We start from the raw sequence: 23,308 nt of genomic DNA, 5'->3' as shown, positions 1-23,308 counted from the left end.
ACTGCTAAAAAGAGAGCATGAAAAATTTCTATAGATGAGTTTACTTGATAAGTTCTTGAAACAGAACATTTGTCTTTATATGATTTGTGTGATTTATAGAGGAAATAAACGTGGTATCTGTACTGTGTTTGTTTCAGCACTTTTTTTTATAATCTAAAAATGTTAGAAACTTAGAGATATCACAATGAAATGTGCTAAAATATAGCATTAATTTGTCCTGGTTATATGGCAACAGGTGGACATAAATAGACCAGTTTAATGGTGGTCTGTGTAGATTGACAATATTTGTCTCTGGGGTCCTTTATGACTTGTTCCATGGCAATCACATGTGCTTAAACTACTCAAATGATGAATTGAAATACAGTATTTGCAGTCTTTTATTGTAAGGTTAGTCTTCAAGATAAAGGTTGATCTTTTAAGTTAGTTTGTGGTTTTTTACCTCTCTGCAAGTAGGTTACTTTGTAGATTGTCATGGAAATTGGAAACATTTTTAGTTACCACACATTAACTAATGTGGTTTTTGATTTCTCAGATAAGACTGACAGCTTGGCTGTTTCTTGTTTATGGAAAACCTAATTTCTCATCTTTGCATCTGTTTTAGTAATAGTTATGCACGAGTGCGAGCTGTGGTGATGACCCGGGATGACTCAAGTGGTGGATGGCTACCACTTGGAGGGAGTGGACTGAGCTGCGTCACTGTCTTCAAAGTCCCTCACCAGGAAGAGAATGGCTGTGCTGACTTTTTTATCCGTGGAGAGCGACTCAGGGACAAAATGGTAATGAATAATGTATCTACTGCTATAATTTTAAGATTCTATAGAATGAATTATCTACTTAAAGTTTTCATTAGCGTACCCTTAGGAGAATGATTTTTGCTCAGGATCAGCGATTATATTTCTAAGCTCTTTTAATGTTAAGGACAGTGAAACATGCCTGTTTCTTTGCAGCTGGGACTCATTAATGTATTGTGTTAGAAAGGAGCTGCATTTTTTATTAGGTTTAATCATGAATAGCCCCCCCCCCCAGTTATTAAACCAAGTATAATCTGCCTGCCTTCTTTCTCACTCTCCCCTAGACTAGTGGTTGACAAACTATAATCCACAGGGATTATAGGGAATACCCAAGCCTACCATGTGTTTTTGTAAGATCCACGAGTTAATGATTTTTATAGGGGCACCTGCGTGGCTCCATCTGTTAACCACCTGCTTTGGGCTTACGTCATGATCCCAGGGTCCTGGGATGAAGTTCCACCTCGGGCTCCTTTTTCAGCAGAGAGCTTGCTTTACCCTCTACCTGCCACTCCCCGTGTTTGTGCTTGCTCTCATGCTCTCTGTCTCTCTCTCTCTCTCTGTCTCTCTCTCTCTGAGACAAATAAATTAAACTTAACAAAACAAAACAGAACAAAAACACCGAAACAACAACTTCAAGTTTAAAAAAAGAGGAATGGTTTTTACATTTTTTAATGATTGAAAAAAAGCTAAAGAAGAATAATCATTTTGTGACACATGAAAATTACATAAAATTCAAATTTCAGTGTCCATAAATAAGTTTTCTTGAAATATAGCCTAACTTGTTCATTTAATTTTTTCTATGGCCCCTTTCATACTACAGTGACCGAGTTGAGTAGTTGCTGTAGAGACCATAAATATCTGGAACCTTAGAGAAAATTTTACTGGCTCCTAACTGCAGTTTCTTTTCTCAGGTTCTTTCTCTTCATTCTCTATAAATCTAGTTATTCTGGGCTCATAAGTCTACCTGTTTGCCAGACTAGTTTTTAACACTACTATTTTCTACCAGATGAGTTTCCTTCCGTCTGTATATTTTAAAATTTGAATCTAAACTTTGATAATGTTGGATATTTACTCTCTTTTAATTGGTATGGAAAGCTCTTATCTCATTTGTGAACCAAAAAACAACTGCAGTCATACCTGAGAAGCTGAGAGTTGTTAATGTCATTTCTGCATCAAGCAAAAGGAAAGCACACACTTAGAAGCAAAAGGAGAATAAAATGCCAAAAATTTCCAAGATTCTTGAAAATAACTAGAATTCCCTTCAAATATGTAATTGTGGACTAGTTTGTAAGCCCATTTACTTACCATCAGTAATGTTATTTCTGTTGGAAATGTGTTTTAAGTTCCAAATAATTCTTTCAATACATGAACATTTTGATTAAATCTACTTTTAATTCTGGTTTGGTTTTTGGGTATTTTTTATTACTGAGTTATTTTTAGTAGTTTAGAAATTTGCCCAAATTGTCTGTGCCCCAGTTTTTGCCTCAGTTAAATGGAGTTACCCTAAATCTTCTTGAAAGCTTTCCAGCTCTGTTTTTTTAGTTTATGATTCATTCCTGACAAGGTACCTCAATTAACCAGAATGTGGTTTTAGGATTGTAGGAAACCCCAGTTGAAGTCGTAAGTGTATATAATATAATTAACATACTGTTTCTAAAAGTTTAAATATTTAAAGGTAGTTTTGAGTTTGCATAAGATGTTGGAATGCATACTAATGCTTATTTAAATAAAACTCGTAAACTTCTAAGAAAGAACATACAGTGACCTGTCCTGGAATTTTATGCTTCTGTCTGAGCAAATAATAATGGAAATGTTGGAGGAGAGGTTGTAGATTTTAGGAACTGAATGAAATATTGAAGATTTTAGGCATGTTTTAATTTTGTAAAAATAGGAAGAAAGACAAGTCAAAGGTGGAGAAAGAGTTGGAGAAAACAGTTGCTAGAACAAGCATAAAAATAAGGAAAGGATGACCTAGAAGTAGAGAAAAGGAATATCAGAGTGAAACAGAGTATTAGTTATATTAATGATGGTGGACAGTGTACTTTAGGATAATTAAATACAGGACCAAATCTGCATTAATTAGGAGTGAAGCTGGTCAGTGAAAGCTCAGATTGATGGATTAGGTTGTTGCTTATAGTGTGGCTTTGACATAAAACTGGGATTCAGAAAGAGCACACAAAAACTTATTTCCTTGTCAGGACTTAATTTGAGCCCATAACCTAATTCTACGGTATAGAATCGTAATAGATTAACAAGAAGATAGAAGCACTGACCTAGGAATCAGAACATGTCTTCTTTCACCCAACCATTTTGCCTAGAGGAATCTTATTTGTAAACAAGGATGATAAGTATATCTCTGTGTAGACATAAAAGGAAAATTACTTTCAGTTGGAAGGTTGCCATTTTTCTTGTAAGAATAAGCAATAGTGAAGAGTTTAGGTGATGGGGACTTGTGTGATCAAAGGCAGTGGCAGTAATGCCTGGAGATGAATTGAAAATAGCAGTCTTACGGAATCTCAAGATAAATGGGACAGGGACATTGAAATAAGCACATTATTTGGCCCCCTTTCTTGGGTAATGTACATCTGACCAAGATAATTCTGAAGCAATAACAGAATTGAAGTGTATACATTTTTCATTATCACTGCATTTTGAGATCATTAATGTCCTTATCTATTGATGTTTTCATTAATTGGTTTTATTTTATTTTATTTTTTTAAAGATTTTATTTATTTATTTGACAGAGAGAGAGATCACAAGTAGACAGAGAGGCAGGCAGAGAGAGAGAGAGGGAAGCAGGCTCCCTGCCGAGCAGAGAGCCCGATGCCGGACTCAATCTCAGGACCCTGAGATCATACCTGAGCCGAAGGCAGCGGCTTAACCCAGTGAGCCACTCAGGCGCCCTAATTGGTTTTATTTTAATCCATTTTTCTCGATTCGAGTTTCATGATTTATCTAAAAAAGAAGTACCTTATGACTGTCTATAAGTTTACAGAGGTCTTCCCAAGTTAATGATGGTTTTCTTTAAAATCCTTGGTGAGTAAACTGCAACTAACTTATTTCCATGCAGTTCATGTAACCATGCAATTCATGTAAAAGATATTTGGTAAAAGCTGTATTCTGTACCCATTTTTTAAATGTGAGTCGCATCTTAGAATTTTCTACCTTAGGTGAATTCTAGAAATGAAGTGAGATACCTGCCTTTCATACCTACGAGAAAACTTGTGCCCTCTAAGAAATGATCAATAATTAGTAATCTAATAGTTAATAAAGAAATACCTGTGTAGCTAATAAAGAAATACTAGATAATACTTTAAAGAGTATGTATTAGTCAGAATACTGGTTAACAATAGTGAAGAAGAAAGGTGGCTTTTCTCAAAGGTAAAATATAGGCACTCAGGTAGAAGACTTTTTCCAGTCTTTGATTTATAGTTACTGTACTAAAAATGTCTTGTTACATTTCCCAAAGGGTTATATTTCAGTACTGCTGCTGCTGCTACTACTACTTCTTCTTCTTCTTTCACAAGAAAGGGAGCTCAGATAAAGAGCAGGCTCACTGGGATTTTTTTCAGGAAGATGGCCTTTTGTATAATTAGGTCAGTGCTCATTCATTCATTCATTCATTCAGAGAGATTAGAAGCTATTTTCTATGATGCTTACCTGTAACTTGCCTATTTTTATGATGCTTGCAAAGGTGGAATTATTTCGCAGCCATCCTTTCATGCTGTAAATTAGAATAGGTCAACGTGGCTGGAGCTCCCAGACTGCTTGTCTCTTCACCACTAGCGGTTCCTCCTTTTTCCTTGTTGCCATACAAATGTTCTTTTTCTAAGTGTGCCTGAGGAAAAAGTTGGAAAGTTCTGCTCTACATCGACTTTCATACTTTATTGATGATTGAGAAGGAACTCAAAAGAAACACCAGGCTTTGGTGTTATAGCCGAAGGTAATGAAATACTACCTTTAATTAGGTAATAATGACACTTGGGGATGGGTGGAATAGTTTTTGACAAGGATGGATTCTCAGAACTGCTTTTTTTTTTTTTCTTTTAATATGAATTGTAGCCTCCATTTCCTTCTAAATCTTTATAGCCTTGGTTTCTTCAGTAAAAGTTAGTGTTATCTTGGATCACATTTTAAAAAATGCTAACTAAAATTTAACTGTTAATTTGGATTAACTTCACTGTTGAGCTTCACATTTCCCATGATAGAAACTTTCTCTTTTGCATTCAGTTTTCACTGGATATAGTGACCCTTCTCTGTTAATATGATAGTCCTATTTTATAGGCACACATTTTATCAAAGTATTTACCATATGTATAGATTGTATTATTTGACCATTTTAGCTAAATTGCATGTGATATATAAATTTGAACACTAAATTATATATACCTTTAGTCTTTGTGAGTACTTGAACAAACTCTCAGTAATATTTAAAATTTTGGGGTGCCTGGGTGGTTTAGTTGGTTGAGCAGCTGCCTTTGGCTCAGGTCAAGATCCTGGACTTCCAGGATTGAGTACCGCATCGGGCTTCCAGCTCCTTGGGGAGTCTGCTTCTCCCTCTGACCTTTTCCTCTCTCATGTTCTCTCTCACTCATTCTCTCTCAAATAAATAAATAAAATCTTTAAAAAAAAATATTTAAAATTTTGCTCAAATATTACTCAACACAGTTTTAAGTTATGGATTCTAAAATAACTATTTAGAATATTTTATGTAGTATACAATAAAAATACTACAAATTTAATTTAAATGTATTATGCTATTAAAAGTTACATACTACGAGATAACAAGAAATGGGGTAGGCTAGATAGAAAGAGAACGTAGGATTCTTACAACATCTAGATTACTAAAAATACTCTGGAATCAAGAAAAAGACACTGCTATGTCAAAGCAAAGTTATAGATATAACTAAAAGCTTAAAGTGACAAAGTAATATTAAAATGAAGAAAGGAAAAATAAGAAGCATTTTAAGTTTTAAGAATTTGCCTAAGATTAAAGGAATTGTTTTTTGGATTAATAAGTAATTGGGTTGTGGATAAAAATGGTTATAAAAGTTAAAATGGCTCAGTGGGTTAAGCCGCTGCCTTCGGCTCAGGTCATGATCTCGGGGTCCTGGGATCAAGTCCCGCATCAGGCTCCCTGCTTGGCGGGGAGCCTGCTTCCTCCTCTCTCTCTCTGCCTGCTTGTGATCTCTCTCTGTCAAATAAATGAATAAAATCTTAAAAAAAAAAAAGTTAAAATGCCTGTAAGATAATAGTTCTGTTGTTTAAAAAGGCACATTTTAAAAATGGGGCTTCTTTCCAGTTAAGTTGCCAGAACCTGAAACAAAATTAGAATGTTTATTTCTAGGAAGAAAATAAAATAGTTAAAATATAGCAGTGACTTTTTAAAAAATGAAACTTACCCACTCTCCACTATTGGAAACCTTAGAAGATCAGGGATCATCTTTTTGTCTTGGATTGAACTTCATAAAAGTACAGAACAACAGTTTTCTGCTTAGCCTTTCCCACTGTACCTCAGTGAATTATTCCATTGTGAAACTTCAGTCCTACAGAACGCTTCCTCCACTGAAAACCAATGGCATTAACTAACTTTCTGTTCAGGATTCAGCAGCTCTGTCTCTTGGAAGATGCTGGTTCTGTCACCATAATACCACAGAGTTGGGGGAAAAGTGGCGGTGGGAGTAGAGATAGTTCAGGATTTTTCTTGTTCCTTACTCCTCTTACAGGATATTCCTCTATCACCCATGTATGTACATCCCTCTGTTGACACTGTGCCATTTAGATCACCATCCTCTAGCTTTCATTTTCATCTGTTGACTGTAGCAGTTCCTTCCTGTAGCCAACTTTTCCACATCTGAGCCTCATCATCATTTTTGGCTGCTTTTCTTTGCATATGTTATTACTATTTTATTCCCCTTTTCTTGCTCTTAGAGTGTCCTGCATAATCTATCACTTTGTACCTCCAGTTTTCTCCCAATTTCACTAGACTCCTTCAGGCTTCAGTATCTTCCCTATTGTTTTCTTTTTTAATCCACTCTGAATTTTTCTTGTCAGTCATTCATACTACTCTCATTCATATTTCAGTTGCCAGTATGTGATGAGTTTTTGACTTACCTTGCACTAAAGGAAATTCATTGAATCCCACATTATCAAAAGGGAATACTCCCTTTTTAAAGGTGAGTCTTTCATGTCACAAGTATTTATTGAGTAGCTACTGTGTGCTAGACATTGTTCTACACACTGGGGATATGTAAATAAATAAGTCCCAGTTTGTAAGGCAACATTCTGGTGAGGGACAAAGAAATATTAGAATAAACACAATAAAATGCTGGATAGTTCTCAGTGCTAAGGGGAAAAAAACAAGTCAGGGGAAAAGAGGTGTAGGGATTTTTTTGTAGGGAGGTTTGTTAAAACTAGATTGGATAGCCAAGGGAGGTTTTATTGAGAAGTAGGTAACATTTGAGTAAAAATTTCTATTTGGATAAGGCCTTATATTTTAATTTATATGTTTGGACTTTTAAATCTTGAGTATCCTTAAAGTAGAATTAATCTGTAATTTTGACTAAGATTTTATGCTATACTATGTAAGATCATGAACTTTTTGTAGACATGGTGAATGGATTCAAATAGTGCAACGATAATAGTCATAGATCTAGGAGTTAGTGATTCTTCCATTTCTTCAAACAAGTGCTCTTTGTTTTTGATTCTGTTTCATTCCTTTCTTCTGTACACCTCTCCTTTCTTGCCTGTATTACTGCAGATAAGTCTCCTAATATTTTTCATGGCCCAGTTTTACTTTTCTCTGGCTTCTATAGTGCTTATCATACTGAACTTTCTAAAACCTGGATCTAATATTTCTTTAGTAGTTTCCAGAAATTTCCTTGAGACAGTGCTGTCGTCTTATCTCAACACGAAAAACTTACAGTCTGGTCACTGCTCTTTTTATTTGTCTTGAATGTGTCTGCCTGTTTACCAAAGCAGTGCTTTCCATGATGTTGCCTTAGTGAATTATTCATTTGTGATTCACCAAAAGTATGTTTTCGAACTTAGGGAAATGCCTTCCCCTCTTTACATTAACGAAATAACTGTAAAGATTGCATGTTGAAAGTTTATGTGAAATAGCGAATATAGGCAGACAGCTTGCTACTCATGAGGAAATGAAAATGGAAGAAACAGTTGCCTTTTTATTGTCCGTGGTAAGTAACAGATGGAAAAATAGGAAAACCGAGTTAGAGAAGGCACCTTGGGCAAACCAGTATTCCTAGAATGGAAGAAATACTAATTAATAACATTCATCTAGTCCAAAATTAACAGTTTGTTATCTTTAGAGACTATAATAAATTATACTATGAATGGCTTTCTGGATAGCTATAAATTTTGTGACTTTCCTCCCAGCAGTTGTTTTACACCAGTTAATTCTTTAATAGTCCCTGTATTCCTTAAAGAGGAAAAAAAAAAACCTGCCTGTTATCATTTCTATGCTCTTTCTTCTAGAGACATGCAATAGCTGTTTCTTGAAAATTAGTATCTGGAATATGTCCCACGTTACCTTTCCAGTTACTTTTATTTCGTCTTTTTAGAAACTTCAGCATAACCCTTGCTTCAGCACCCTCTTTATTATGTTATACTTCCTCTTTAATATTCAATTATTAATTTTAAAGTAATATTTAATTGTTTAATGATTGACTTATGCTGGCTGATTTGTTCTATCAGGCTCATCAGAATTATCTTGGCTTGATGTTTCTGTTTTGTGTGGTTTTTTTTAAAGACTTTATTTATTTACCTGACAGAGATCACAAGTAGGCAGAGAGAGAGGAGGAAGCAGGCTCCCCAGCGAGCAGAGAGCCCTGTGCGAGGCTTATCCCACTGAGCCACCCAGACGCCTCTTGATGTTTCTGTTTTATATCTCATTGTGATATATTGCACATCCTTTCCATTACATTCCAACTGCCATTAAACTGCTAATGATAGTTAGTAGCCTCCCTGATAGCTAAATTAAAGCCCAAACTCTTTGACCCCAAATTAATGACTTTTTTAACTTTTCAAATATTTTCTCACTACTTTTTGCTTTATTAGAATCTAAATGGAATGTAGCATGTCTTTAATAGATTAGTTGATTGATATTATTCCTTTAATTAACAGATATTTGAGTGCCTTCTGTGTGCTAGACTTTATAAGTTTATGATATAGTATGATGGTTTGATTTAGACTTCTTATAATAGTCTGCTTGGGCAGCCGTAAGAAAATGCCACAGGTTGGCTGCTTTGAACAGTGGAAATTCATTGTGAAGTCCAAGATCTAGGTGCTAACTGGTTCATTTTCTGATGAGAACTTTTCTTCTAGATTTCAGAAGGATAACAGTTCCTATTCAGTTCCACTGGTTTGTCTGTTGATTGTTAAGTGTTAGTTTGATGTAGTTTAATATCTGCTGATACTAGTTTTCCCCCTTGTTAGTAATTTTTACCCTTTTTTATTGGTATATCTTTGCTCATTCAAAACACTGAACAATTTGTCATCTTTTTTTTTTTTTTTTGGTATAGGTACACTCATTTTTTTCCCCCCCTAGGCACATCAAAAATGTTTGATTGTAAATGCTGTTTTGGGGGGAAGGGGTGTCATTTCTGGTATCCTTTAAAGCTTATTCATGAAACTTACCTTTCTTTTGTATAGCATTAGCTAGAACTTCAGAATAATATTAAATGTTGGTGCTAATGTTGGCTTGTGAATTTAATGGAATTTTTGGTGTTGCAGACACAAGTATGATTTAGCTATTGCTTTGAGATGTCCTTTATTATAAGAAAGTGTCCTTAATGTCTCTTAGGTTCCCCTACCAGAAGTTGATACTCATTTTTCTGAAATCTAGTTGTGCAGATGTTCTGTAGACTTTTTAATTGATATTTTTATTGTGAAAATTAGAGATTACTAATTGTTACTGTAAGGAATAATATGAAGAGATCCTGTTACTTTGGTAACATTTTGCAAATCTATAGTATAACAGTCAGAATATATATTCAAATTGGTAAAAACCATGATCTTCAGGTTTTCCTACTTTTACTAGTACTTATTTCGGTGTGTATTTAGAACTATACAGTTTCACCATCCACAGAAAAGATATAGAACAATTCAGTAATCATGAGAATCCTCCCTCCTGTTACTCTTTTATAACCACATCCACTTCCTCTTTCCCCTGGAAGCCACCCATCTGTTCTCCACTTCTCTACTTCTGTAATTTCAAAAATGTTATATAATTGGAATCATAAGTAAGTAACCTTTCAGGATTGGCTTTTTTCATTGACTGTTGTTCCCTGTGGTTTCATTCAGGTTGTATATCAGTAGTCTGTTCCTTCTTATTACTGGCTAGTGCTCTGTAATGTCTTTGTACCAAATTTGTTTAACCATTGACTCATTGAAGGACATGTAGGCTGTTCGCAGTTTTGGGCTATTGCAAATAAAGCTGCTCTGAACATTCATGTACACGCTTTTTTATGAATCTAAGTTTTATTTCTCTGGAATAAATGACCAAGAGTGCAGTTGTTGAATGTATGATAGTTTCATAAGAAACTGCCAGACTTTTTCCCAGAATGGCTGTGCCATGTTACATTTCCTTTAAGGTTGTTTTGTTTTAGTTTGGCAATTTGGAGATCTAACAGCCTATGGGAGCTTGGGAAAGAGCCAAGTAAAGAAGCAGGGGTTATGGTCTGTGCCCAAGAATTTTGGGTGGTTGTTTGTGTGTCCACCAGGAGTTAGAACAGTGTCTTAATTAGAAGTCATTGACCAGTTTTGTCCAATTTCTGCTGATAACAGTCTCTTCTAAATTCTCTACAGGGGATAATTTTCTTGCTGGTGGTCTTCATATCTCTCAGGTGCTGAAGGAATGGCCATGTATCTCATTTTCCACTTCTTCATCCCCTTTTACTCTTCCTGCTGATTCACTTTCTCTGATGGTTACAAGTCTCTGGTGGTTTTCTGTTTTCAATCAGTTTTAATTAAGTTTTTCTAGGAAATTGGCTATTTCACTTTTTAAAATTTGGGTTTATAAAACCTTACACTGTATTCTTTATTACTTTCTAAAATTTTGCCATGGTTTCAGTTTTGTTCTACTTTTATTCCTAATTCTGTTTATTTATACTTAAAAAAAAAAAAAGATTTTATTTAAAGAGAGTGTGCAGGGGAGAGGGGAGGGCGAGGCAGAGGGAGGGGGAAAGAGAATCTTAAGCAGAGTCCACACTGAGTGGGGACCCAAGGTGGGGCTCAATCTCACGACCCTGAGATCATGACCTGAGCCGAAACCAAGAGTCTGACACTTAACTGACTGTGCTACTCAAGTGCCCCCACTTATTTGTGCTTTTATGCTGTTTTTTGTTTGTCTATTTCATTTCTTTGCAGAGAGTCAACTTTTAGCAAGAATAGGATAAGATCTCCTGAACATCTTTTACCCAAATTCATGAAATCCACCTCCCCATCCATATATGAATTCTTTAACATTTTGGCCTATTGGTTTTGTTACTCTCTCTCCCTCCTCCAGGAGAGAGAGAGAGAGAAAGACAGACACACACACACACACACACACACACACACACACTTTCTGAACTATTTGAAGTAGCTTGCATATATTCTGCCCTTTACCTCTTTGTGCCTCAGTGTATTTTTCCTGAGAACAGGGATATTTTCTTAGTCACAGTTTAATTATCCTATTTAGGAAGTTTAACATAAATATGGTACTTGAATCTACCATCCATTTTCCAGTTTTGTTAATTGTCCTAAAAATGTTCTTAGAACATTTTTGTTCCTTCAGTATGAGATCACATAGTACTTAGATGTCACGACTTTATTCTCCTTTAATCTAGAGCAGATCCTAAGTCTTTTCTTTATGACATACATATATTTAAATACTGACTCCCTCCCTTCTGTTGTAGCTGAACTGCTCTTATGTGAGAAACACTGTCATTGTTCCTTCTTTTCCTTTTTAAAAAAGTCTAAAATTCTCTCAGCTCAGAACATGCCATGAAAGACAAATTTTTATTAATAGATAATTAGTAAAATTATATATTTGATAATACAATATTGTTTGATATTTCTTGTCTTTATAAAGGATTTTATATCCTCCAGAAAACTAGATATGAAGCAACTATTTGAGATAACAAGTATTGATTTTGGTTAGAAGTAATCTAATTTGAATTTGGCATTTTTATTTCAAAAATGAAATGATTTTTCCTCAGAGTCAAAGATACTTCATAAAGTTACTTGTGAAAAAACTTAAGCCTGGTTGCCAGCTGTACTGCTTCTTAGATAATACAATTTGTAAACCTGTAATTAGCTCTTTGTAAGGTAGCAGCTATAATAAAGTACATAGTAGTTTGAAAGTACATATTTAATTTTACTCTGCTCTCCCAAATTGTTAGTTGTTATTAATGAAAACAAAAATGAACTTGTACCCATTTTTGACTTGGTCTATTTTAAGTACTTTTGGCAAACAGTCCAGTAATTTTATGATGACAGTTTTGCTCTATATTTCCCAAAATAACTTGGAATATATCTTCAGAAGTTTTAGTTACTTAGTGACTGTGGCATTTTCCTCTTCCCCCTTTTATAAAATAATCTAGAATTTCTTTCAGAAGGAGAAAAAACATTGGAGATTGAAATTTTTCACTGCCTTTAGAATCCGTTAACTTTAGCTCCTCAGAATCTGTCCATAAGCTCTTTGAGCTCCTGAGTGCTTTATATTTATCATTCAAATTTCTCCTCCTTCTTTATTAAAAAAAGTCTTCTCACAAATACTGATCTAGCTTTTTATAGCAGTTATTGTATTATGGATTAGTGCTGTCACCTCATGACCAACATCACCATTACTACTACTGTTTATTGAAGGTTTACTATGTGTCAGTTACAAAACAGTGTTAAAATTCTACTGCTTCTTAAAATGCTCATGCACTTACCTTTATTGAGATCTTTATTTCTCCATACAGCTTCAAGTTACTGTCTAGTATTACTTCATTTCACTTTGTAGGATTTCCTTGAGCTTTTTTTTTTGCAGGATAGATCTAGTGGGAACATTCTCTCAGCTTTTGTTTATCTGAGAATGTCTTAGTTTCTATCCTACTTTCGAGGGGCAGGTTTGCCCAGAATAAAGGATTGACTTTTTTTTTTCCTTTTAGTACTTTGAATATATCTGCCCACTGTCTTCTGGTCCCCAAAGTTTCTAAAGATAAATCTGCTAATACTCTTTTTTAGGACCCCTTGAATGTGGTGGTTCAGGTGTATCTTGCTGCTTTCAAGATTCTCTCTCTGTCTGATGTGTGGCTATCTTTTGAATTCATCTTATTTGGAGATTGTTGAGCTTCTTTGATGTTTATATTGATGTCTTTCATCAAATTTATGAAGTTTTAAATTATTGTTTCTTCACATACTCTCTTTGCCCCTTTTCCTTTTCTCTTTCTGCAACTCCCACAATGTATGTTGGTTCTCTCTCTCTCTCTCTCTCTTTTTTTTCTTTTAAAGATTGATTTATTTATTTTGAGAGTGAGGTGGGGGGGGTGGAGTAATGCGGAGGGGCAAAGGGAGAAGGGGAGAGAATCCCAAGCAGACTTCACCCTGAGAGCAGAGCCCTACGCAAGCTCAAGCTCATGACCCTAAGATCATAGAGCAAAATCAAGGCTCTAACGCTTAACCAACTAAAACATCCAGGCACCCCCCCCCCCGTTAGTCCTCTTGATGCTGTCCCACGGGTCCCTTAAGCTGTTTGCTTTTCTTTAATCATTTTTTTCCTAGTCTTCAGACTCAGTAATGTCCATTGTCTATTTTTAAGTTCATAGATCTTTTTCTGCCTGTTCAAATCTGCTTTTGAATCTCTGTAGTGAATTTTTTGTTTTATTTATTGGACTTTACAGCTCCAGAATTTCTTCATTTCTTTTTAGATTTTCTCTTTATTAATACTTTCATTTTGTTTGTAGGTCATTTTCTTGACTTTTTCCTTAAAACAGTTTTGTGGGGTTTTTTTAAAGCCATTGTCTAATAGATGTGCTCAACAGTTTCTGTTGATTTTCTTTTTACTTAAAGTGGGAAAATGAAAAATAATTTACCATTTGTGTGCCTTGAGCTTTTTGTTGAACATTGAACATTGAGTCTAATTATGTGGTTAACTCTGGAAATCACATTGTCCACACCCTTCCATAAGATTTGCGCTTTTTTTCCCCCTTTTAAATTGTTGTAGGTTATCTCTGCTGAGGATCTGCCTGAAGTGTAAATTTAGGTCTTCTCATGTCTTTTCTGAGTATTTCCTTGGATATGAATAGTCACTTTCTGATTTTTCCAATGAATGTAATTGTTTTTGAATGTCCTCCTCTTTAGTGTTTGGCACCCAAAATGGGAAAAAGTTTAAAAAAAAAAAAAAAAAAGATAGCTAAAAAGGGATGCTGGTCCTTTAAATAACCTGGGCATCTCTTCCATTTGTCAAGGAGGGACTTGGCAACAGTAAGGGAAGGTGTAACAACTGTGGCTGTCCTCTCCTTCATCTGCATCTCTTAGCCATCAGTGATCAGAGCCCACGGATTGCTGATACTTGGAGGACACGGTCCTTTTTACCCACCCTGGCTCCTGTGATTTGTGTGTGAGCTGCTCTAAGGAACATGTTGTATATACCTCCCTGACATGGGGTTCGGGTACCTGCTACTGTACTAATGCTGAAATTGACCAATTAACCCCAGTTTACTGTCTGTGTCTTCCCTTGGGAATTGCAAACCTATCAGACTTCAGAGTTTCAACATAGTTCTGTCAGACAGATTCTGCCAGTGTAATTGTTGTTTAGGTGGGGAGAAAGTTTCCTTCTTACTTTGTCATCTTCCCAGAATCCTCTTTAATTGCATTTAAAAATTTCTGTATTGAGTGACTTTATGAAATAGATTAAATAGCAAGACCTCTACATTAATAGGGGGGTAATAGAGGGGAGGAAATGCATTTACTGAAATATAATAGCTTTTATTCTCACCTCAGTTTGTATTTAAGAGCTACATTAGATTATTTGATATATGTATAGTAATCTTTGGCATTTAACTTTTGGCAGGTGGTTTTGGAATGTATGCTTAAAAAAGACCTCATTTATAATAAGGTCACTCCAACATTTCACCACTGGAAGATTGATGACAAGAAATTTGGCCTTACCTTTCAAAGTCCTGCTGATGCTAGGGCTTTTGATAGAGGCATTCGAAGAGCTATAGAAGATATTTCTCAAGGTAGGTTTTCTTGACTATTTTCTTAATTTGTTTATCATATATGTAGTAGAGTAGAGTGATTTTAAGCAGGTCATCTTTTGTGATATATGTGATTAGTTTTGAAAGCTCACTTTAGGCAAAGATAAAATAATGGGTTTTTTAATCTGTTTTATATTTGTCACATATACCACTTATATGTGTTTTCTTGAACCCATTAATAGCAGCCATCAGATAATTTAAATGTTTTTAAGTAGGAGTGTGAAAAGGGAATAGGCAGAACTTTCAAAATCCTTGTGTGTTATTATTATCAATCATATCCTTGTTTTGGTCATAAAAAAAGAACATTCCTAATAATCAAATATAGTTGACCCTTCAACAACATGGGCTTAAACTGTGCCAGTCTACTAGATGTGGATTATTTTACAGTACAGTACCATGAATTTATTTTTCTCTTCCTTATATTTTGCTTGTTAATGTTTTCTTTTCTCTATTTTATTCTAAGAATACAGTACATATAACATACAAAGTATATGTTGAAACTGTTTATATTATTGGTAATGCTTCAGTCAACAATGGACTATTAGTAGTTAAGTGTTTGGGGAATGAAAAGTGGTATGTGGATTTTTAACTGCATTGGGGTGGGGCAGGGGTTGATGTCCCTGACCCCTGTATTGTTCAAGGTTCAACTATATTTGGTTATTATTTCATAGGTAGGCTCTATTTTTCCTATGCCAAACCTTTTCTTGAAACTCTTCACCTGATTTCATTATTGAGGGTTGGTAGAGACCAGAGCCCCATGCATCTCTTTGTATATGTTGCCAATCTCTTAAGATTGTTAACTCTAAAGCCTGCAGGTTTTAAAGGGAAAAAGAATATATTTAGATGCAAGACTGGCCTCTGCTTAATTAAGCAAAAAGAAATCACTTTAAAGCCCATTTAATCCCCAAAATGAAGTTATAATTAAGACTTGATTTGTTTTTCTAATAAAGAAGGAAAATTGTCTCTATAAATAGAAATCAACTTCTATATAAAGTAACTGAATCAAAATATATTAGCAGCATTGTGATTTGTTGTATTTTGAAAATAACATCTTACTAGGAAAATTAGAAGAAATGAATGAGACTGACCATAGGCAAGAACCTGGAAATGCTTAGTACAGATCTGTACTGATAATCCATGAAACTGTGCTTAAATAATTTATTTAGCTATTTTAAAAGATGGAGATTGATAAACATTGATTTCCAGTTCAGAAAAATTTTTGTGGAATGATAACATTCATTTTATCTTTATTACAAGAACCTGTAAGTTCTTTCTAGATCATTGTTTTCAATGTTGGCTACACATTTTAGTCACCTGGGATACTTTGCAAAATAGAATAACTGGTCCCTACTCTGACTATTTGAATCTGTCTGCCAAAGGACGGGAGCTGAGGCATCCATTTTTTGTTTGTTTGTTTGTTTGTTTGTTTTTGAAGTTCCTCCTATTTCAAATGTGATGAAGAATTGTGAAATGATTCTATTAAATGATTCTATTATGAATTTAGAGGGGGAAAAAAGTCCCTCAGGTCCTGTGGTAGTGACTGTGGCTCTCAAACCACTGCAAGAAATAAAAAAGACATGAAGCCCTATGCCTCATCCCATAGATTCTGGCAATACTGATTTGAGAATATACTGTGGTACCAGCATCTTTTCTGAAATTTCTCCAGTTGATTCTGATATTTAGCTATTGTTCAAGTACTGCTACTTTAAAAAGACAATCATTATCTGTGGCTGCTAGAATTTTTAATTTATTTTTACTTTTTCCTTTTTTTATTAAGCTTTTTATCTTCATTCCAGTATATGTATATATAGCACATATAGTGTTACGTTAGTTTGAGGTGTATGATACGACGATTCAGCAATATTGTATATTACTCAGTGTTCATCATAAGTGTATTCTTACTCTCCCTCACATATTTCAACCACCCCTAAGCACCTCCTCTGTCATAACCATCAGTTTATTCTTTAGAGTTAAGAGTCTCATTCTTGATTTCTGTCTCTCTTTTTCCTTTGCTCTTTTGTTTTGTTTCTTAAATTCCATGTGTGAATGAAATCATATGGTATCTGTCATTCTCTGACTTTGCTTAGCATTATACTCCCTGATTCTGTCCATGGTGTTGCAAATGTCAAGGTTTCATTCTTTATGGCTGGATAGTATTCCACTATGTATATATACCACCTCTTCTTTATCCATTCATCTATCAGTGGACACTTGGGCTGCTTCCATATTTGACTATTGTAAATAATGCTGCGATAAACATAGAGATGTATGTATCCCTTTGAATTAGTGTTCTTGTATTTTTTTGTGTAAATAGTAATGTGATTACTTTCTGAGGTACTTCCATACCGTTTTCCACAGTGGCTGCACCAGTTGCATTCCCTAAAGTGTTATTACATGGAAGCCACACTCATGGCTCCATAAAAGGATACTTCTTTCACTAGGATCAAATAGGTTAGGATTAAATTTCATGTTTTAAAGGACCGTTTATATATGTAAAGGAGCCTACAAACTCCTTGCCAGGTAGAATAGACTACACTACTAATCTATCTTGTTATTTTTGAACATTTTAAAAAACATACTGGTTAGTGTTATTACCAGCCACTGTATATACTTCCACCAGTCCCAATAAATTTCTTTTACTTAGTCTTCCATGACAATAAGAATAAAATATGCAGCCCTTTCGGAAGGACAAATTTCTGCTCATCTCCATGTCAGCTGTATCAAGGGTAGCATAAACTAAGAATACTTTGCTAAGACATCCTTCCTTATTAATTTATTAAAACTAAAGACCCTCTTGAACACTAGGAAAATATACAGAGAGACATTGATACACAAAGATCAATAGCAACAACTGGCTATTGGCTGTAAACAGTGGTTTAAGGCTTATTTGTTTTCTTTCTTGCAAAAGCAACTAAAATCTTTGTTTGGGGTATTAAGTACTGTTTCCTGGGTAAGAATATTTAGAAAATTGAATAAATCACATGTGGGTAACACACTGCCTAGCAGTGTGAACGTTTTAGAAAAATCAGGGGTCAGGCTTACTAGAGATAGTACACCTTCACAGAGAACATCTCATTAGAAAATTACTGGAAATATACCCATAAAAGAGGTAAACAATCACTTTATTCTCCTAACAAAGAGGCAGGTATGAGTGGCCAACATCTGACTTGTTGCCAGACAGCCCAGAATGATCTCTGATCAGTTCTATAGTATTGTAATGATTTAATCAATTAGTCAATTATTAAAACCTAAGACAAAAATTCTTTGCGTAATTAACATCTACCTGTTTTCTTAGGATGCCCAACATTTAAAAATGAAGCTGAAGGAACAGAAGATGACTTACAAGTAAGTAGTTTGCCTTGAAAGGAATTTCTGAATGTAAGGATAGGGAGGAAATCACTAACCTTAAGAAATAAACAACTTATATAAATTTCTAAGAAAATTTCTTGACACTGTATTTGGGTGTTTTTTTTTTTTTTTAATTTAATTTAATTTAATTTTGTGTGTGTGTGTGTTCCAAGATTCATTGTTTATGCACCTCACCCAGTGCTCCATGCAATATGTGCCCTCCTTAATACCCACCACCAGACTTACCCAACCCCTGCCCCTTCAACATTGTATTTGTTAAGAAACACAGAGAAACAGAACCAATAGGATGTGTGGGCATGATATAGGTATGCATGTGTTATAGAGAGTTTGTTTTTGTTTGGTTTCCTTGGATTGGTTTGTTGTAGTTGGTGGTTTGTTTTTTTGGTTTGTTTTTTGTAAAGGAATGGGCTCAGTGATTGTGGGGACTGACAAGTCAGAAATGCACAGGGTAGGTAGGCAGGCATGTATGGTGGTTTTGACATACTTTGATGTCTTAGTTTTGAGTTGGAAGGCAGTCTCATGGCAGACTTCCTCTTTGGGGGACCTAAGTCCTTTTTTTTTTTTTTTTTTTTAAAGTCTTTTCATAATGAGACCTGTCTGCTTTATGGAGGGTAATCTCCTTTACTTAAAATATACTGATTTAAATGTTAGTCACATCTGAAAATGCCTCCACAACGTTTGGACTGGTGTTTGACTGAACAGCTTGGCACTATAGCCTAGCCAAGTTGACAGATAAAATAACCATCAAATACAGGCAAAGTACTTGTATAAAGAATTCACAAAAAAGGAATTGCATATTGGTAGTAAGCATATATGCAGTGGTAAGCAGCAGGTTGTGCAAATTAACATTTTTTAGTTATCAAAGGAAGAAAGGTTTAAAAATTGACAGCAAACCCTCCCCCACCACCACCCCGGGGTGCCTGGGTGGCTCAGATGGTTAAGTGTCCAACTCTTGATTTCAGCTCAGGTCATGATCTCTGGGTCCTGGGATCCTTGATGCCTTGCATTGGGCTTCATGTTCAGCATGGAGTCTCCTTGTCCTCTCATTCATCATCTGCTTCTCCCTGTTCTCTTTCTCTCTTTCAAATAAATAAAATCTTCAGAAAATAAAAAAATAAATAAATAAATGACACTGCCCCGTACTGTGTTTCTCTGTGAGATTGACAGATGCTGTGCTAGAGAAAATGTAGATAGGTAGGTTCTTTCTAGAAAGTAGTTTGATAATATATATTAAAAAGCCTTAAAAACAGAAACCTGAATGCCTATTGATCTAGTGAACCAATTTCCAGTAATTTTATACTAAGGAATAGAGATGCAGAAAGTGTTTCTTTGTTTTTTCTTGGACAAAGGTTTTTTTATACACAGATTTTAAGGTATGAGTATTTAAAGCATTAATAATAAGGGCACCTGGGTGGCTCAGTTGTTAAGCATCTCCCTTCTGCTCAGGTCATGATCATGGGGTCCTGGGATTGAGCCCTGCATTAGGCTTCCTGCTCAATGTGGGGCCCATTTCTCCCTCTCTCACTCCTCCTGCTCATGCTTATGTTCCTCTCTTGCTGTGTCTTCCTCTGTCAAATAAATTGAAGTCTTAAAATAATAATAATAATAATAATAATTTTTAAAAAATAAAGTATTAATAATAAAAGTAAGCTATTTGGGAAAACTTGAATGATTGAATTAATTAAAGTATATCTTTATCATGCAACCATTAAACATTTTATTAGTAATTTGCTTATAATATACTAAGTAATAAAAACATAAAAATTATATGGTGTTACCACTACGCTAAAATGTTAAATATTTTTATTACTTTTGGATTGGGGGATTCTGAGCTATATATGTCTTTCTTTTTAGAACTTTTCCAGAACTTTAGAACTTTTTAGAACATTTTTTCAGCTTTGATATAATAAGTATTAATACTTCACAACAATATTATAACAGTAAAAGAACCCAAATTTGCCTGTATACCTAGTATTAATTATTTATATTACTGTAAAAATAGTTGTAACCTAAAGACATGGCAAATGTTTTATGTGCATTTATAATCAGAAAATAAAAATGTTTTTATTTGGAAAATTTGAGAAATATAGCTAAGTTTAAAGAAAAAAAACATGTATGCTACTATCCATGATAACCACCATACATATTTTTGAATAAAGCCTGCTGGATTTTTTTCTGTACACATAAATGGGCATGCACATGGGTTATTATATTGTTATGCTGTAGTCTTTTTTTCCACTCCAGTATATATTTATGTCCTTAAGTACTTCAAGTTTATAGTTTTTATGTAATTTGTTTTTTAATAGATATATCTTAATTACCAGTCCCCCTGTTGTACATTTAAGCATCCTTTGTTGTGTTAAAATATATGAATCTTTTAATTTTATGTTTGGTTATTTATTATTTTAAAAATACAGTGAGTTGCAGTTAATTAGATATAAAAAATAAGTAATAAAATGAAAATAATATTTTTACTTAAGTCTTTAACAAAGTTCCATTTTGTTCTGTTATCAGTTAAAATTAGTCTGGAAATGGGGAGGCATTTTCTGGACTGCTCCCTGTGATGAAAGTAACTTTGGTTAAAGTTCAGTTTCAGAAAGTAGAGTTTCACATACTAACACAGTCCATTACATAATGCTATTAGTCATTTTGATATTCTTCTGATTTGGTTTCACAGAATTTCTTTATATACCATTATGTAAAGGAAAAACTGCTACAGGACATAATTTTTGCAGTACTCTGTGCATATAAAAGTCAGTGGATTTTGTAAAAAAAACCTGTTGTTTCCATCATTGTATTTGCTACTAGTACTGTATATATCAAGGCTTTGGTATAGAGTTAAAAATGGGGATGATATTAACGAAGAATAATAAATTTATTTCAGAAGCAGACAAAAGAATGAAAAGTTAGAATTAGCAGGATGCTAGTGAAGAGAATTACTGTAGTTAAAGAGCAGCAAGAGTAGTTATTCTGTTAGCTCCTTAGGATGGCTACTTCATAGTAAGGTATCTCCAGTGCCCTCAGTCCAAAATGTTACACACACACTCAATCCCTTAAAGAGTTATTTATATTTTACCTTCATTAGACACTAAAGCACTTGCTTGTTTTTTTTTTATTTTCATAATAAAATAGAAAATATGCAGTGTCACTAGAGATTATAATAGTAGGCTTCCATTTAAATGCAATTTTACTAAGCGATTTTCGTATCAAGTTTTAACTTTTGGCTTTATATTCTTTGGTGTTTTTAAAATAGATTATTAAATTATATTCCTTTTGATAGAACCTAATTCTCCTCTCCCTGAGTATACATTATACCTAGTTCTTTCTTACCAAAGAGACTTAATGGTAGAAGTGACAAAATGTGAATTCCAAGGGTTGATCATAAAAGACATTGCAGCTTCTTTCTGATGTTCTTGGATTGCCTGTACTAGAAAATGACAACTCTCACAGGATTAGGATACTCAAACAACCCAGTGGAGATGTCCATGTGGTAAGGAACTGGAGTCTTGTGACAATAACAGTGTTAATGAGCCATCTGGGAAGACAGTCATTTACTCCCAAACAAGCCTTTAGATGACTGTAGTCATAGTTGGTGTTCTGATTGTAACTCACTGGAGACTGTGAGCCAGAACCCTTACAGTTAACAGTCAAAATTCTTAATTTCTGACCTATAGAAATGATTTATGTTAAGTGTCAATTGAAGCCGTTAAGTTTGGGGGTAATTTGTAACTAATACAGATTTAGGTACCTATAAATGGGGTGCTACTGTAACACATACTTTAAAAGCCAGTAAAGGCTGAAAATGAAGAAAACCATATAGGAAGCTGGGAGGAAGGGAGTTGCTACATAGTAGCACAGAAGGGTTAGCAGCAGTGTCACTTGCAATAATATGGGCCTTAGAAAATGTATCCAAGGGGACGCCTGGGTGGTTCAGTGGGTTAAAGCCTCTGCCTTTGACTCAGGTCATGATCCCAGGGTGCTGGGATCAAGCCCCGCATTGAGCTCTCTGCTCAGCAGAGAGCCTGCTTCCTCCTCTCTGCCTGCTTCTCTGCCTACTTGTGATCTCTGTCTGTCAAATAAATAAATAAAAATCTTTAAAAAAAGAAAAAGAAAATGTATCTAAGGAGCTAGGTGACCTAGCTAAGAAGATTTTTCAAGCAGAAGGTAAAAAGTGGTGTTGCTTGGTTTCTTCTTTCTGCTTATAGGAAATGGGGTAAGGAAGGGCTCCTAAACAAAATGGAGCCAGGACCTGCTGGTTTGAAAATTCTCATCCTCTTAGTATATCAGACTATGCCAAAATTGGGAAATGGCTTCCAGGCAAAGATCAGATCCAGGGCACTCTCAGAATAGCTTTGTCTAAAGATGAAGCCAAGTGTGTGATTTATAAAATCCATTCTTAAGACCTCAGAAAGATCTAAGGTATACCTCCAAGAACCTTTCAATCAAAGTGATGGGGCTTATTATCAGATTAGGGTGTCCCTTAGCAAAAATTTAAAGTAGAGAAGTGTTTTATCTCGGATTTGTGACTGTGCTTTTTGTCTAATGGTGTGAACCCCGATAAGAATCACAAGAGACTCACAGTGTTTTCAAAAGAGTTATTTTGGCAGAAGTATCACCACCTTGGACTGAAGAGTGGCCATTTAGGTTCCCAAAATTCTGGTAGGAGTCAGGTTAAAACATTCTATACACATGTATGTAAATGTGGGCTACCTTTCAAAAAATGGAAGGATGACTCAGAAATCAGAGACCAAATCTCCAAGGCCAGAGCCAAGAGCCATGGAGAATTCTTCCTAGGTCTTAAGTTCTCTTTATGCAGCTTGTAAGATGTGTCCATCTTGATTTCAGAATTACTTTGGATCTGACTCCATTGTGCCTCCCTATTTTCTTCTGTACATGGTGGTG

The 23,308-nt window shown here is 34.9% G+C and overlaps 1 protein-coding gene across 1 annotated transcript in view; it reads left to right on the top strand.

Moving 5' to 3' along the window:
• The window catches only part of SPRED1 (sprouty related EVH1 domain containing 1), a 115,304-nt gene that overhangs the window by 62,078 nt on the left and 29,918 nt on the right, over positions 1–23,308 (top strand). The window contains exons 2-4 of the mRNA XM_044231822.1: positions 602–776; positions 14,851–15,019; positions 18,333–18,382. Coding sequence (XP_044087757.1) covers positions 602–776; positions 14,851–15,019; positions 18,333–18,382 — 394 coding nt within the window. The remainder of the gene's footprint in view (positions 1–601; positions 777–14,850; positions 15,020–18,332; positions 18,383–23,308) is intronic.

The sequence above is a fragment of the Neovison vison genome, chromosome 13 (genome assembly GCF_020171115.1).
Source record: "Neovison vison isolate M4711 chromosome 13, ASM_NN_V1, whole genome shotgun sequence".
NCBI classification, from domain to species: domain Eukaryota; kingdom Metazoa; phylum Chordata; class Mammalia; order Carnivora; family Mustelidae; genus Neogale; species Neogale vison.
This window is presented reverse-complemented; position numbering and strand designations above follow the sequence as displayed.